At 45.1% G+C, this 16,101-nt stretch overlaps 1 protein-coding gene across 1 annotated transcript in view; it reads right to left on the bottom strand.

Annotated features, from left to right (window-relative positions):
- The window catches only part of NBAS (NBAS subunit of NRZ tethering complex), an 892,343-nt gene extending 882,469 nt beyond the window's left edge, over positions 1–9,874 (bottom strand). The window contains exon 1 of the mRNA XM_030198850.1: positions 9,752–9,874. Coding sequence (XP_030054710.1) covers positions 9,752–9,874 — 123 coding nt within the window. The remainder of the gene's footprint in view (positions 1–9,751) is intronic.
- Positions 9,875–16,101: the final 6,227 nt, after the last annotated feature.

The raw sequence follows: 16,101 nt of genomic DNA, 5'->3' as shown, positions 1-16,101 counted from the left end.
TTTAAAATTTGAGCATGGCTATGTATTGTTAAATGACACAAACGCGCACGTAAAATGTCAGTATTTCCGCTGACTTCTACCAAACCTACAGTAGAAGAGCAAGCAATGTACCAAGGCCCATTGCCTTCATCTACATTGCAGTGTTTAATCTGTAGGCTTGTTGTTAACTATAGAGATTAACTCAGTTTCTCTTCTCCTGGCTCCCTATGTCCACTCCTTTAGACCAGGAACTAGCAAGAACCTATATCAGAGGAATTCAAGTTCAGCCTGTGAACCAATAGACCAGTGCTTCTCAAACTTCTGTGTTAACGGAAAATTCACCTGACTCCCAAATGATGACCAAAAGAGTAGGTCTCCATTCTCCCTCCCCCAATACAATCCAAAGCAGGAAAGCAGCAACAGCAGTGATTACAACAATGGCAGCACTCAGGGCAAGACCTGTGAGTTGTACACTCATAGATTCCACTATACTGTTTGGGCTCCCAGTTTAATAGGAAGCCTACTCAGGAAGGGCAAAGCCTGTGAAGGTTCAGTGGTTCATAGCTCTCTGGGCTTCTATTGTGAACAACGCCCATTGGCCAACCAGGCATAAGGTCACAGTAAAAGCTCAGTGTGGGGGGGGGGGGGGGAAAGCTCCTGTTTCTGTGACCCCATCCACTAATATTCAGAGTTCAAATGTATTTGATATACTGTAAATATAGTTTACAAAGGCAGTTTAAAAGGCAAGGGACAGGGGATGAAATGACCTACTCAAGATATAAGATGCCAAAAGCCATTAATGAGCAACATGCACAGAAGTATGGGGGAAAAGTGAGGAAACAGAGAGCTAGTACAACACTGGATACTTCTGGTTCTTCACAACTCAGACCTCAGGCAGCCGCTAAGATATGGACAGAAATATCCAAAGAAAAAATTAGTTTTGTGTTGCAGAAATTTATATTTTTTTTTAACTGGGTTTTAAATTTATACATGAATGGTTCAGACCGGATATACAGAGGGAGGCCATTCCAAAGTGTGAGAGCGACTACATTAAAACAGAACTTTCTGTAACTGTCGAGCTATATATTTGGCAGAAGAACGGGACAGTCAGTAAATGCTGGTGGGTTGAACGGCGGCTCCTGGAAAGGAAGTATAGGATGAGAAGTGAAGTCAAAAGGAGAGACCTGAGGACTGCATCTAGTAGCAGAGGACTAAGATTTTATGGTATTCTACAGACACTTGGGAGCCAGTGCTCCATTATGAAAAGAGAAATAAAAGGATCAAATTTCTTTTGACCACGAATAAGTTTGATGGTGGTGTTTTGTACGAGTTATAATCTCTGTCTGGTTGTTTGGAAGACCAGAAAGTAGTGAACTGCAGTAATCCAATCTTGAAATCTCTAAGCTATACAGAAGGACACATCAGGTCAAGGATTCAAGGAGGGACCTTAGAGAACATATCTGAGGGTAAAGAAGAATGTGGATACTAATTTGGAAAAGTGGAGTTGAAAAGAGACACATCCAGAGAGAAGTCAAATATTTTAACGGTGAAGGTGTAGCAGAGGAGAGTCCCTCTGACAGAGATGTTGAGCAGATAATCTAGAACAGCTTGGTGAGGAAATATCATAAAGGCCAACTTAGTGGATTTCAAATTTAGTTTATTCTCAGTGAGCCAATTTTCCACATTATCTAGCCTAGCAGAAAATAGAGCACCAATAGAGGATGCAGTCAAGAGGAAAAAGAAGGATAAAAGTTAAATATCACCTGTGTAAATAAAGAAGGTGAAGCCAAGTGATTAAGAAGAGGGTAGTGAGACAAGAAAGATGTTAAGTATTGGACCAAGAACTGACCTTTGAGGAAACTCTGATATAAAAGGTCATGGCAGTAACGAGGAGTCTGAATGGTGAGCAAGGAAGGTGTGCTCTGTAACATAGGAATAAAACCACTGAAGTGCTAGACCAAAGACGCTGAGATCCCTGAGACGGTGAAGGAGAATGGTATGATCAACCAGGTCAAACATGTCAAGGGAGAGTAAGATTCCATCTCTACCTTCATCAAGTGTTTACCGTAACTGAGCAGTCTAATGATTGTGTGAGGAAACCTGTTTGGTGGGAGTGTAACATATTCTCTGGGTGAAAAAGTCAAAGTTGAGTGGCCACAACTTTCTCCATCACCTTAGAAATTAATGGGAGGGTGTAGACAGGACTGCAGTTCACCAGAGAAGAGTCCTCTTTGGAACTCTTCAGACAGGGATATGTTATGGCCTGTTTCCAGGCAATGGGTAAAGTCCCAAGTGATAAACTTGCCTGAACCATGGCATAAACAAATGGGAGATCCCATCTGGGGTCCTCACCCACAGTTTGGAAACTAATGCTCCATATTCTAGCTCTCATTGCTTACCTACTACTCACTGTGTGGCTTTCAGGAAGATGCTGAACTGCCCAGTACTCAAAATCACATTGTAAGTTTGGGAGGGAGAGAAAGGAGAGAACTGGACAGCTACCTGCATAAATGTGGCACAGATACAAAACCGTTCACCACTACATCATTGGCTCAGGTGAGTAGTGGCAAAGTCATCACAGTCTGAACCATGAAACCTATAAATTTATGTTTTTTTAAAATGTTTTATGAAAATTTTGCTGAGATCGCCAACACAAGTTTTTCTATTTATTTAATTTACAGGAATGTGATACACCACAGGGGCCATTACTGGCACCTATAAAGTTAACAATAAATGGCATCATTTTGCTGGAGGAAGGGAAAAATAAATAAATAGAAAGGGTCAGCAGGAGAAAATTACAGGAAGCTAAATGAGTGGGTGGGTGCAATTAAGTTGTAGGAAAGGCTTGTTAGAAAAGGTGCATTTTAAGAGCAGCCTTGAAATTGAGATAGAACTCACAATGCAGAGCAATAGGCAGACCAGTCCAGAGATTGGGATCAGCCTAACAAACGGCAAAGGTACAAGCAATATGACATTGCCAAAGGATTAAAAAGGTAAGGTTTGCCTTTTTGCAGATGATATCAAAATTTGTAATAGAGTGGACACCCCAGAGGGACTGGAAAACATGAAAATGGATCTGCAAAATTAGAAGAATGGTCTAACATTTGGCAATTAAAATTTAATGCAAAGAAGTGCAAAGTGATGCATTTGGGGAGCAGCGGCACTGGAAGAGGAGGGAGTGTGCTACTCCTTCCTCCACCGCGAAGGGACGGGGGGAGAGAGGGGGATAGTAACCCTAGTAGCGCTTTAGAAATGTTAAGTAGTAGTAGTAGTAGTATACCACCAGATTGGAGGGGGTTGGGTTTGTGGCCCACCAGGGCTTTTTTTGGGGGGTGCAAGGGGGGATTATCGAATCTCCAACCCCCCGTGCCCTTGCAGTTGGAGGGAATCCAGGGGTCCCACAGGCCTCCAGCCCCTATGTTTGACAAGTCTTGGTTTTTGACAGCCCAGGCCTGTCAAACAAGTGCATGAGGAATCCTCCCACAATTTTACCCTATGATCAGAACTAATAGCATACCTAAATGTGCATGCTATTAGCTCCGATCAAAGGGGCGTTATAGCCCCATGCTGTTCCAGCGCTATTTTTAGAGCGCTGCTTGGAATAGCACAGGGCCTCTAATCACTGGGCTGTCAGAGTGCTCCTGGAAAACAATTAATAAGGAGGGAGGGATGGGATGTATCTGGGGTTTAGTGTATAGGATCTGCTTTACTAAAGCTATTAAGATTTAGCTCCCAGTTCAATCCCTAATGGACAACTCAAATCATTCTAAAATGGTCACAATTATTTTATTGCTTGATTGTAGAAGAATATGGAGTAATTTCATCTTCTAGCCTATTTTACTTGTTCTGCAAAAGACCCAGGGATTGTAGCTCCATAAGAACCTTTTTTGGGTTAGAAGACCAGTGAAGACATTGTAAGATGTGCCAACACAGGCAGTTGAAGGGAATAGGCTACTAGAACTAAACCACGGCCAATATTTTGCCCAACAAGGCATCAGTTTGAAAGTTTGGGGGCAGAGCCTGAGCCTGGTTTATTTGATCCCTCCAACCTAAAAGGTGTTGCACTTCCTTGTGTTCCAATAACAGAAAACTCTGAGCTGAAGCACTAGAAAAAGTAACAAACAGACAAATTAAAGCGATAGAGTGTGTTTCATTCAAACAGATATAGCTTACAAGACCACATAGATCTCTTCCCATTCTTGGGCTCAGGCCCACCCAGCGGCGGTAACACACTGCTCTCTCCCCTCTTTTCTCCACAGCGTTCCGGCATCTGCCCGCCTGTCTCTGAACCCCGTCCACCTTACAGGCCAGCGCATGCAGCAATTCATTTTTGCTGTTTGCACCAGACTCACAAGCTTGCATCTGCCGTGTCCAGCCAGACAGAAAACATGCAATGACATCAGCGAGGGCGGGACGCGGCAGATGTAAGACTGCAGGGCTGTCACAAACAACAAAAATGAATCGTTGCAGGCACCAGGGATGCCTGTAGGGTACACCGGGGAGGGATGGGGTTCAAAGACAGGAGGGCAACTACTAGGACGTAGGAGAGAAGAGGGGGAGAGATGTGGGGTAGGTGAAAAAAAAACTAATTTTTTTTTTGTATCTCCAAGAAGATGAAGGGGGAACAGTGTGGAAGGGCCCATCCCAGTTAATTCTGGGCCCAACCAAAATACTGGATCTGGCTATGCCACCGTTTCAGATCTGATCCAATTAAATGGTCTGAAAAGAATATTCAAACCAATAAAGTTGTTTGTCCAATAGAAGGCTTAGCAGAGATATCTGATGAAAAATGTAAAAGTATCTTCAGACTCTATTCCTCCTATAAACAAGATTTATTACTTACCACTTAAGAGAAGTTCTCAGGGAGAGAGAGAAGGAGAAGGCAGGAAAGAGACATGTTGATATGAACAATATATGTCTGCTATACTTTAACAATTCATGGCAGATACTACTGAGAGGGCTATGTTGCTTGTTTCCTTTGTTTCTGAACAAGATTTGAATGCAATTTTAACAAAAAATCTGAATCTACCTTGATGTTAGTGCGTTTACTCAAAATCAGAGAAATTTTCTTATCTATGATACAAGAGACTTTAAATCTTAGTGCGTCTTTTTTGTTGGCATATCCATGTAAATGTATTTATTTACGACATTTATATCCCACATTATCTCAAATAGGATTCAAGTTCAATGTGGTTCACAATATAAAAGAACTGACAAGGCGTTTTGATTACATATATATAAAAAAACACAAAATTACTAATAACAGCATAACATAAAATCCTGATCATATAACATGTTTGTAATACATAGGAGAGAATGTAAATATGGACAGAGTTGTTATTGCAAGTTTAATTAGAGGGTTAGATATTTCTATTGTTAGAGGTCCATGTTATCAAGTGAGTTTTCAATAGTTACGAAATATCAGATAGTCTTCAGTTTGACAGAGTTGTTTGGGCATAGAGCTCCACTTTGGTATGAAAATCCATCATTGTGGATAGTTTCATATTTGATTTTATTACATTGAGAGAAATGTAATACAAGAAAGTCTCTGGATGATTTTTTAGCTCTATAAGATTCTGCATTTAAGATGGGGATGAACCATAAATTATTTGTTGGCTGAATGCACATAATTTGAATGTAATGTGTGAACTTATAGGTAGCCAATGTAGTTTAAGTAGAAGTGGGGTCGCTTTAAGTACAAGACGAGCTGCTGTGTTTTGAGCAGTTTGTGATTTTCTGATTAGTGAGGTCTTAAGTCCTACATAGCCTGCATTGCTGTAATCAAATTTTGATAGTATCAAGGATTGAGTTAATGATCTGAAAATTGTATTTTGAAAATAAGGTCTTAATTTGTTTTGTTTCCATGATGATTTGAATACATTAGACACTAAGTTGGATACTTGTGGTTCAAATGAGAGATGTTGATCAATTATTATTCCCAGGATTTTCAAATTATGCTACAGTGGATACGTTTTTGTTACCAATAGTAAAAGTAGAAGTAATTGGTTGGTGAGGGTTTGTTAGTATTAAGAAATTGGTTTTCTCTCTGTTAAGTTTCAGTTTGAAATTGTTTGCAAATGATTCCATTAGGTCTAGGCCTGATTTTATATTAATTAAGATTTCTTCGATATCTTTGTCAAAAGTAACAGATTGTAACATCATCAGCATACATGAAACATATAGTAACATAGTAGATGACGGCAGAAAAAGACCTGCACAGTCCATCCAGTCTGCCCAACAAGATAAATTCATATATCCTACTTTTTATTTGTACCTGTCCTCTTCAGGGCACAGACCGTATAAGTCTGGCCAGCACTATCCCCCCTCCCAACCACCAGCCCCGCCTCCCACCACCGGCTCTGGCACAGACCGTACAAGTCTGCCCAGCACTATCCCCGCCTCCCAACTACCAGTCCTGCCTCCCACCACCAGCTCTGGCACAGACCATATAAGTCTGCCCAGCACTATCTCCGCCTCCCAACCACCAGCCCCGCCTCCCACCACCGGCTCTGGCACCTAAACTCGGCTAAGCTCCCAAGGATACATTCCTTCTGAACAGGATTCCTTTATGTTTATCCCACGCACGTTTGAATTCTGTTACCGTTTTCATCTCCACCACCTCCCGCGGGAGGGCATTCCAAGGAAACAATTGAAACCATTTGATTCAAGTAGATAACCTACAGGTGCCATCATTATCTCCTATATAATAATTCATCAATTTGTGTCCCTGGATGGCTGGCTGGGTTCGTAATCGTATGCAAATGACGTATGCGTCATCTCACCTCCAGCCTTCCCCTCCCTCTCAGTGTCCCGCCTTCGCGGAAAGATTAAATGACGTCAGAAGAGGATGGGACACAAAGGAAAGGGAAGGCTGGAGGCGACGTGAACCGAGCCTGCTGCTTTCACTGCCGCCGCTGCAATCTGAGGTAAAATGAAAGTTTTAAAGGCAGAGCGGCAGGAAGGAAAAGAGTGCTGTTATAGGAGATGAGGGCAGGAAAGGTGAGGGCAGGAGTTGAACTCGACCTTGGGTGCTTAAAAGGGGGCAGGTGGGGGCTGGGGCAAGTCACTGGACATGGATGGGACAGGAGGGGAGAATCACTCAACATGGAGGAGAGGGCAGGGGAGAGAGGAAAAATCGCTTAGACGAGAGTCACTGGACATGGATGGGAGGGGAGAATCGCTGGACATGGATTAGATGGGATGGGAAGGCAGAATCGCTGGACATGGAGGGGAGGGCAGGGGAGAGAGGAGAAATCACTTAGATAGCAGCCTTCCTAGGGCCCGTTTCATGTTTCGCGAAACGGGCTTTTTTTTCCTTGTATTAAATAGAATGGGGGAAAGAGGAGAGCCTTGTGGCACTCCGCAATTAAGAGAGCAGGAAGCTGAGATGAGGCCTGATTGTTTTACCTGGTAGAATACAGAGGTGAGAAAGCCCTTGAACCATTGAAGAATATAGCCAGATATGCCAAAATAATCTAACAGATTGAGTAGAATGTTATGGTCCACTGTATCAAAAGTGCTGGCCACATCAACTTGTAAGATGATGATCTTTCTGCCTTTGCTTAGCTCTTTTCTGGTTTGGTTTAAGCTTTGTTAGGACTGTTTTGGCACTTTAAGAGGACCTGAAACCTGATTGGCAGGCACGTAATATCAAGACAGAGTTAAGATAGTTAAAGTAATAGAAGCAACTCATAGACCCCTGATGGCGAACCTATGACACGCGTGTCAGCACTGACACGCGTAGCCATTTTTGATGACACGCGGCGGCGCCGCAGTGTGGTCCGCCCTCCCTCCTCGCTCCCGGAAACTAACCTTAAAGCCTCCTTTCACATCGCAGCAAGCAGCAGCAGGGCAGGCCACTCCTTCTTTCCGTGTCCCGCCCTCGCCTGATGTAACGTCCACGAGGGCAGAGCACAGAAGGAAGGAGGAGAGGTCTGCCCTGCTGCTGCTTGCTGCGACGTGAAAGGAGGCTTTAAGGTTAGTTCTGGGCCCGGTAGCAGGTGGAGGGGGGGGGCCCAGCGACCTCAGGTGGGCAGCGATCTCGGGTAGGGGGGGCCTGGGGGCGGTCCTAGTAGATTTTTCTCGAAGTGACACACCACCCGAGTTATGCTCGGTTTTTTCGCGAATTTTGACACACCAAGCTCAAAAGGTTGCCCATCACTGTCATAGACTAACAGTGACTACAGGCTTGTAGTTTGAAATTTCATCCAAACTAGATTGTGAGTTTTTGGGAATGGGGCTTAGGATTATTTTTTCCATAATTTTAAGGAAAGATTCTATGGCATAGCATAAATGTTATAGTTGATTGCATGCATGCAAGCATTGTAGGAACTGTTCAGGAGCCGATTTTAAGAGGTAGCTCCGACACGGATCAAGTATACATTGAGAGGATGCATATTTTAATAAGTAGTGCTTGACTGAGTCTTAATGTTGGTTTGGAGACGGAAATCCATATTCTGTCTGCAGGAAGGTAATTGGGAGATTTGGCAGGTATATTGAAAAGAATTGTGACTGGATTTGTAGAACCTTTCAGGGTGTTCCTGATTTTGACAATTTTCTGTTCAAAATAACTTGCTAGTTGGTCAGCAGAAGGAGATGATTCATCAACCAATAGTTAGGGGTTGTGTGTTTAGTAGATTGTATTAACTAGGGCATACAGTTTACTAGTATTTAGAGATTGGTGGCCAATATATTTGGCATAGTAAGATGTTTTGGCTTTTTTTTATTTTATTTTTGTACTCTCTTAATGATTCTCTCCAATTTTCCCAACTCATTTTGTTTTTTTCATTTTGACCATAATCTTTCTAGGTGTCTGCAATTTCTTGCCTGGTTAGGTATGGTGTGGGGAGTCTAAATATATTTTTTACGCACCAGAACAATTAAAGGCTTTCTTTGAATTAAAAAGACTGTCTAAGAATTAGTTGGAATAGGCAAAGTGAGAAAAAATGGAGTTGTCATGTTAAGCTTTTGCTTTTTTGTTTACAGTGTTTAATCACCAATGCCTTTATTCCTCCTTATTTACTATTCACCACTCTCCCACTTTTTGTGGTCTAAGGAAGTAATTTTTTTTTCTTTTGTATTATTACTTTGCTGGGTTGCATGAACAAGAGTTTGTCTTGTGATATACTGTTAAATTGCAATAAAAATGTTTTATAAAATAAACATTAAAAAAAGAAGACATAGGATCAATATGACTACTAAAACTTTGCATTACATTCGTGCTGAGAGAGTGCAGTACTAACTTGGGCTCTAAGTCACTTATCTCCTAGGGGACTGCCCCATCCTTGCTGCAAAACTGCTAGCGGACAGCCTCTATTCCAATATTAATAAGCGAATAACCATTAAAACAGAATATGTCACGAGAGTAACAGGCTAGAATGAGGGAGGCTCTGGAAAAAGTTCGCCTCTCACCAGCTAGTGGGCATTAAAACAAAATACAGGACAGTCAAAAAGAAAAACAAATTCAAACTTCGCAGCAGCCAGATGCTTTGCCCTACACGTGAAGAGCGTGATTTTGACAGCCACGTCTACAATATACCCCGCAGCCCAAGCAGGAGCGGCTCCCCTTAATATTAAACCCTTAACCCAGTGACAAAAACACTACCTTAAACAAAACCATAAAACTGAATTGGAAACGTGTCCGATTGTTATGACAAGCCACGTCTTGCGAAGTCACGTTTCAAGATTGAAAAATAGGAAACTTCTCAAAACCCCAAACTCCCCCTCCCACTTCCTTTACACACTACATCAGATACCTGCAGCCGCCCCTCACCTGCGGCTCAGCCTCCGGAGGCCACTCTACATTCACCAGAAGATCATACAACACGTTCTCCTCTTCCATCTCCTCCAGCTGCTGCTGCTCAGCCAACCCGGCAACAGCGTCTGACGCTGCCATGTTTTCACCGGAAAGAACTAAAGTAAAACTACGGTGGCCAGCACTAGACATGCCGAGAACGTATGTTACGGTGGGGTAAAAGTCGGATCCCACGGATCTCCTGGGTCCTACTACTACTACTACTACTACTACTACTACCTATCATTTCTATAGCGCTCGAAGGCATACGCAGCGCTGCACACCATCCACAAAAAGACAGTCCCTGCTCAAAGAGCTTACAATCTAGATAAGACAGACAAACCTCAGTGACTACCTTAAAAACAGAGCACAGTTCTATTTTGACTGTTGCTTGCTGCTACCTTCGTTTAGATGGCGTTCCCTGCGCTCAGGGCCAGCTCAGCCTCTGGACCAGGTGAGGCACTGAGTCAGGGCACCAGTGATAAAGGACACCAAAACCCTGGTCCAGCATATCTTGGAGGGATTAACGGAGAGATGCTGGACCAGAATTTTGACACCCTTTATCACCAGAAAAGGTGGGGGGGGGGGGGGGGGGGGGGGGCTTGGGAGAGATACCAGATAACTGGGAGGGAGGATGCAAAAGTTGGCCCAGGGTCCCTTCAACCAGCTCTGGGCATGCTCATGTGCTCTATCCTCTGCCGGGTCTCACCCCCACAGGAAGCAGTGACGTAGCTACGGGTGACCCTGGGTGGGCACAGGCCTACACAGCTGCAGTGCCACACTGCTCCTCTCCTCTGCGGCGTCCTGGAATCTGCACTGCAGTCTCTGAACCTCTTCCCTCCCCGGTGTCGGTACAGGTGTTCTCGGCAACTTCAGCGATTTATTGCTACCTGCGCCAGCCCCACAGGTTTCCATCTGCCATGTTTCGCCAGACAGGAAACAGGCAATTACATCAGTGAGGGTGGGACATGGCAGATGAATCGCTACATTGGGGAGGGACGGAGTTCAGAGACAGGAGCGCAGATGCCACAGAGGAGAGGGAGAAGATGTAGGATAGGTGAAAAAAAGCCTCTTATGTTCTTTTTCTTTTTAAAAATTTATATTTTTATTTTACATTTACATATTTAACATAAATGTTTCAGCAATATCTCTACTTAACATTATCTGGAAAAACAAGATCTTCAACTTTGTCCACAAAATTTGGATCCAAGAACCAGGAAATTAAAAAAACAAATCATCAATAGAGCAGTAGACAGCTTAACACACGCAGCCAATATACAGCAAATTAATTATTGGGTGCGACCAGGGTATCCCTAGTACCTTCTTTAGAGTTAACAAATTCTATCAGTTTCTTGGGGTCAAAGAAAACATAATGAATTAAATTCAAAGTCACTAAAAAAAACCTCTTGTGTTCTTAAAAAATATCTCTGGGAAGATATTTGTGTTGTGTGGTTTGGGGGAGAAGGGGGGCACGTGGAAGGACCCATCCAATTTACCTCTGGCCCATCCAAAATACCGAGTCTGGCTACGCCTCTGACCAGTTTTGGTTCAGGCCCACCCAGAAGCACTACACCCCAGCCAATGAACATCCCCTCTCTTCCTTCCCTCCAGTCTCCCACATGTCCATCACCTCCTCCCTTTCCTCCACCCTCGCATGTCCAGTGCCTCTCACCCTTCCGGCAGTTCCGGCACTTCCACATTTTTCTTACCCTCCCCCGCTCCCGCCACAGCAGCACTTGCACTTTAATGCTATCATTCCACTAGGCAGGAGCTCCACACAGTGCATCGGGCCCTTCAATCTACTGTGTCTCACCCACTGATGCAACTTCCTGTTTATGCAAGCTGGGCAGGATGCGGCAGAGAGAGAGAAGGCTCCGACAGCACGCAGGCCTGTGTGGCGTTACTGCTGGGCAGTGATGATAGCATGAAGTGCAAGCGCTGTGGCGGGGATGAGGGGAGGGTAAGGAAGATGTGGAGGTGGCGGTGCCGGAACTGTGGGAGAAGGGAGAGGCGCTGGACATGCGGGGGGTTGGAGGGAAGGGAAGAAGCGCTGGACATGCATGCATTCGGGCGGGAGGGAAGGGAGAGAGGCATTGGGCATGTAAGGGGATGCTGGAGGGAAGGGATAGATGTAGAACTGTGAGGGGAGGGAAGGGAAGGGTGAGAGGTGCTGGATATGTAGGAGGAAGGAAAGGAGAGAGGTTCTGGATATGTAGGAGGGGAGGGAAGAGAGAGAGTTGCTGGATATGTGGGTTTGGGGTGGGAGGAAAGGGAGAGAGCGGTGCTGGATATGTAGGGGGAGGGAAGGCAGAGAGGTGCTGGATATGGGGGGGGCGGGCAGGCAGGGGGAGAGGTGCTGGGCATGCAAGGGGGGCTGGAGCAAAGGGAGAGAGGTGCTGGATTTGTAGGGGAAGGCTGGAGGGAAGGGGAGAGATGTGGGACTAGAACGAAGGGAGAGAGATGCTGGAACTATGAGAGGGGGAGGGAGGGGGTTAAGGTTAGAGGGAAGGGAGAGGGATGTTGGACCAAGAAGATAAAAGAAGAGGGGGTCAAATGCTGAACCCACAGTGGGAGAATGAGCCAGTTACATAAGGGGTAGGGAAAAGAGAAGGAGAGGAACTGGTTGGGGTGGGGTCAGAGAGGAGAGGGGCATATTGGTATGGGGGAGGGAGAAAGGGGACATAGAGAGGTATAGAGAAACAGAAGGGAGATAGTGGGCATTGGGTGGGAGCAAGGGGACATGGACACAGGTGAGATGCTGTATTGGGATTATATATATATATATATATATATATATATATATATAGTTATATTTATAGTTATATTTATAGTTATAACCTTTGTTTTTAAAAAAGTTACTTTATTAATAGAAAAGCAAAAATCAACAATAATTTATTTTCCTTTTTCCACATCACATCAGCTAAAAGAAAATTTCAAGAATTTCAATTTGTTTTCCATTTTCCCCAATTATATCTGTAACCAACATTAAACAAATCAGACAAACCCATGCCACATCACCCCATACCCCTCTCCCTAGCCTCCCACCAATGAGTGATCAACCAAATCAGAAATCTGCACCTTCAGCCTTGAGGCAGACGTTGTCATGTCAATGAAGCTTTATGTGGCATAGAGTCCCAGTATATTTCTCATATAGCCTGGAAATTCCACCACTTCAGTTGCTTAAGCAACAAGTCAAAAATGAACTGAATTCCATTGAACTAGGGTTGACGAGTCAGGAGATTTCCAGTGAACCGGTATGAACTTGCAAGTGAACAGCTACACCTTCCAGAAGAAAAGTTTCTTTCCTGCACGAAGCAGGGATAGTGATGCAAAAACCGCAAATAGCATAGATTAAGTCTGTAGCAGAACCTGCTGACCAGTAAGCCTTGTTAGTTGGATTTAAGTCAGTGTTGGGTATGATTTCAAATCAAGGGGCCCTTTTACAAAGCTGTGCTAGAAAGTGGCCTGCACTAAGAGGCCATTTTTAGCATGACTGTAAAATTGCCACATTTTCCATTTTAGCAGTAATGGCCATGAGCTAATTTTCCCATTAGTGCATGAGCCCTTTCTCCGAGGACAAGCAGGCTGCTTGTTCTCACTGATGGGGTATCCCCAGCACCCAGGCTCACTCAAAACAACAAAGAAGGTCAATTGGACCTTGCAACGGCGAGGACATAACAAAGACTGACCTACAAAGTAACATCTAACTGAGAGTGCAGCCTGAACCAGAACAAAAATGGGTCTAGGGGGCTGGAGTTGGATTCTAAACCCCGAACAGATTCTGCAGCATCGACTGCCCAAACCGACTGTCGCGTCGGGATTCCTGCTGGAGGCAGTAATGAGATGTGAATGTGTGGACTGATGACCACGTCGCAGCCTTGCAAATCTCTTCTAGAGTGGCTGACTTCAAGTGGGCCACCGACGCTGCCATGGCTCTAACACTATGAGCCGTGACATGACCCTCAAGATTCAGCCCAGCTTGGGCATAAGTGAAGGAAATGCAATCTGCTAGCCAATTGGAAATGGTGCGTTTTCCGACAGCAACTCCCTTCTTTTTGGGATCGAAAGAAACAAACAGTTGGGTGGACGGTCTGAAGGGGCTTGACCGCTCCACATAGAAGGCCAATGCTCTCTATGCAACTGACGTTCAGCAGGGCGTGTATGAGGACGGGGAAAAATGTTGGCAAGACAATTGACTGGTTCAGATGGAACTCCGACACCACCTTTGGCAAGAACTTAGGGTGCATGAGGAGGACTACTCTGTTATGATGAAATTTACTATAAGGAGCATGGACTACCAAGGCTTGAAGCTCACTGACTCTACGAGCTGAAGTAACAGCCACCAAGAAAATGACCTTCCAGGTCAATTACTTCAGATGGCAGGAATCCAGTAGCTCAAAAGGAGGTTTCATCAGCTGGGTGAGGACGACATTGAGATCCCATAACACTGGTGGAGGTCTGACAGGGGGCTTTGACAAAAGCAAACATCATGAAGTGAACAACTAAAGGCTGTCCAGAGATAGGCTTAGCCTCTACACGATAATTAAAAGCACAAATCACACTAAGATGAACTCTTACGGAGTTGGTCTTCAGACCAGACTCTGATAAATGTAGAAGGTATTCAAGCAGGGTCTGTGTAGGACAAGAGTGAGGATCTAGGGCCTTGCTGTCACACCAGACAGCCAACCTCCTCCATTTGAAAGAGTAACACCTCTTCGTGGAATCTTTCCTGGAAGCAAGCAAGACTCGGGAGACACCCTCAGAAAGACCCAAGGAGACGAAGTCTATGCCCTCAACATCCAGGCCGTGAGAGCCAGAGACTGGAGGTTGGGATGCAGAAGCGCCCCCTCGTTCTGAGTTATGAGGGTTGGAAAACACTCCAATCTTCACGGTTCTTCGGAGGACAACTCCAGAAGAAGAGGGAACCAAATCTGACACGGCCAGAAGGGTGCAATCAGAATCATGGTCCCCCCCTGTCTTGCTTGAGTTTCAGCCTTCCCCACTAGAGGTTTGGGAGGATAAGCATACAGGAGGCCCTTCCCCCAATGCAAGAGAAAGGCATCCGACGCTAGTCTGCCGTGGGCCTGAAATCTGGAACAGAACTGAGGGACCTTGTGATTGAGCTGAGTGGCAAAAAGATCCACCGAGGGGGTGCCCCACTCTCGGAAGATCTTGCGTAAGACGCCCGAGTTGAGCGACCACTTGTGAGGTTGCATTATCCTGCTCAATCTGTCAGCCAGACTGTTGTTTACACCTGCCAGATACATGGCTTGGAGAAGCATGCCGTGCTGGCATGCCCAAAGCCACATCTGGACGGCTTCCTGACACAGGGGGCGAGATCCGGTGCCCCACTGCTTGTTGATGTAGTACATGGCAACCTGATTGTCTGTCCAAATTTGAATGATTTGATAGGACAGCCGATCTCTGAAAGCCTTTAGAGCGTTCCAGACCGCTTGTAACTCCAGGAGGTTGATTTGAAAACCTCTTTCCTGGAGGGACCAAACTCCCTGTGTGTGAAGCCCATCGACATGGGCTCCCCACCCAAGAAGGGATGCATCCGTTGTCAGCACTTTTTGTGGCTGAGGAATTTGGAAAGGACGTCCCAAGACCAAATTGGATCGAATCGTCCACCATTGTAGGGAATTGTGAAAAGCGGTGGACAGCTGGATTGCATCCTCTAGATCCCCTGTGGCTTGATACCACTGAGAAGCTAGGGTCCACTGAGCTGATCTCATGTGAAGACGAGCCATGGGAGTCACATGAACTTTGGAAGCCATATGGCCGAGAAATCTCAACATCTGCCGAGCTGTGATCTGCTGAGACGCTCTTGCCATAGAGACAAGAGACAGAAGATTGTCTGCCCTCGCCTCTGGGAGATAGGCATGAGCCATCAGTGAGTCCAGCAGAGCTCCTATGAATTCTAGTTTCTGAACTGGAAAGAGATGGGACTTTGGATAATTTATGACAAACCCAAGTAGCTCCAGGAGTTGAATAGTCATCTGCATAGACTGTAGAGCTCCTGCCTCCGAGGTGTTCTTCACCAGCCAATCGTTAAGGTAAGGAAACACGTGCACTCCCAGTCTGCGTAGCGATGCTGCAACCACCGCCAGGCATTTTGTAAATACCCTGGGCGCAGAGGCGAGCCCAAAGGGCAGCACAGAATACTGGAAGTGTCGAGTGCCCATACGAAATCGAACATACTTCTTGTGAGCTGGAAGTATCAGGATGTGTGTATAAGCATCCTTTAAGTCCAGAGAGCATAGCCAATCGTTTTTCTGAATCATGGGAAGAAGGGTGCCCAGGGAAACCATCCTGAACTTTTCTCGGAC

The sequence above is a fragment of the Microcaecilia unicolor genome, chromosome 3 (assembly GCF_901765095.1).
Source record: "Microcaecilia unicolor chromosome 3, aMicUni1.1, whole genome shotgun sequence".
Taxonomy (NCBI): domain Eukaryota; kingdom Metazoa; phylum Chordata; class Amphibia; order Gymnophiona; family Siphonopidae; genus Microcaecilia; species Microcaecilia unicolor.
Note: the sequence above shows the minus strand (reverse complement) of the source record. Positions and strands in the feature narration are given on the sequence as shown.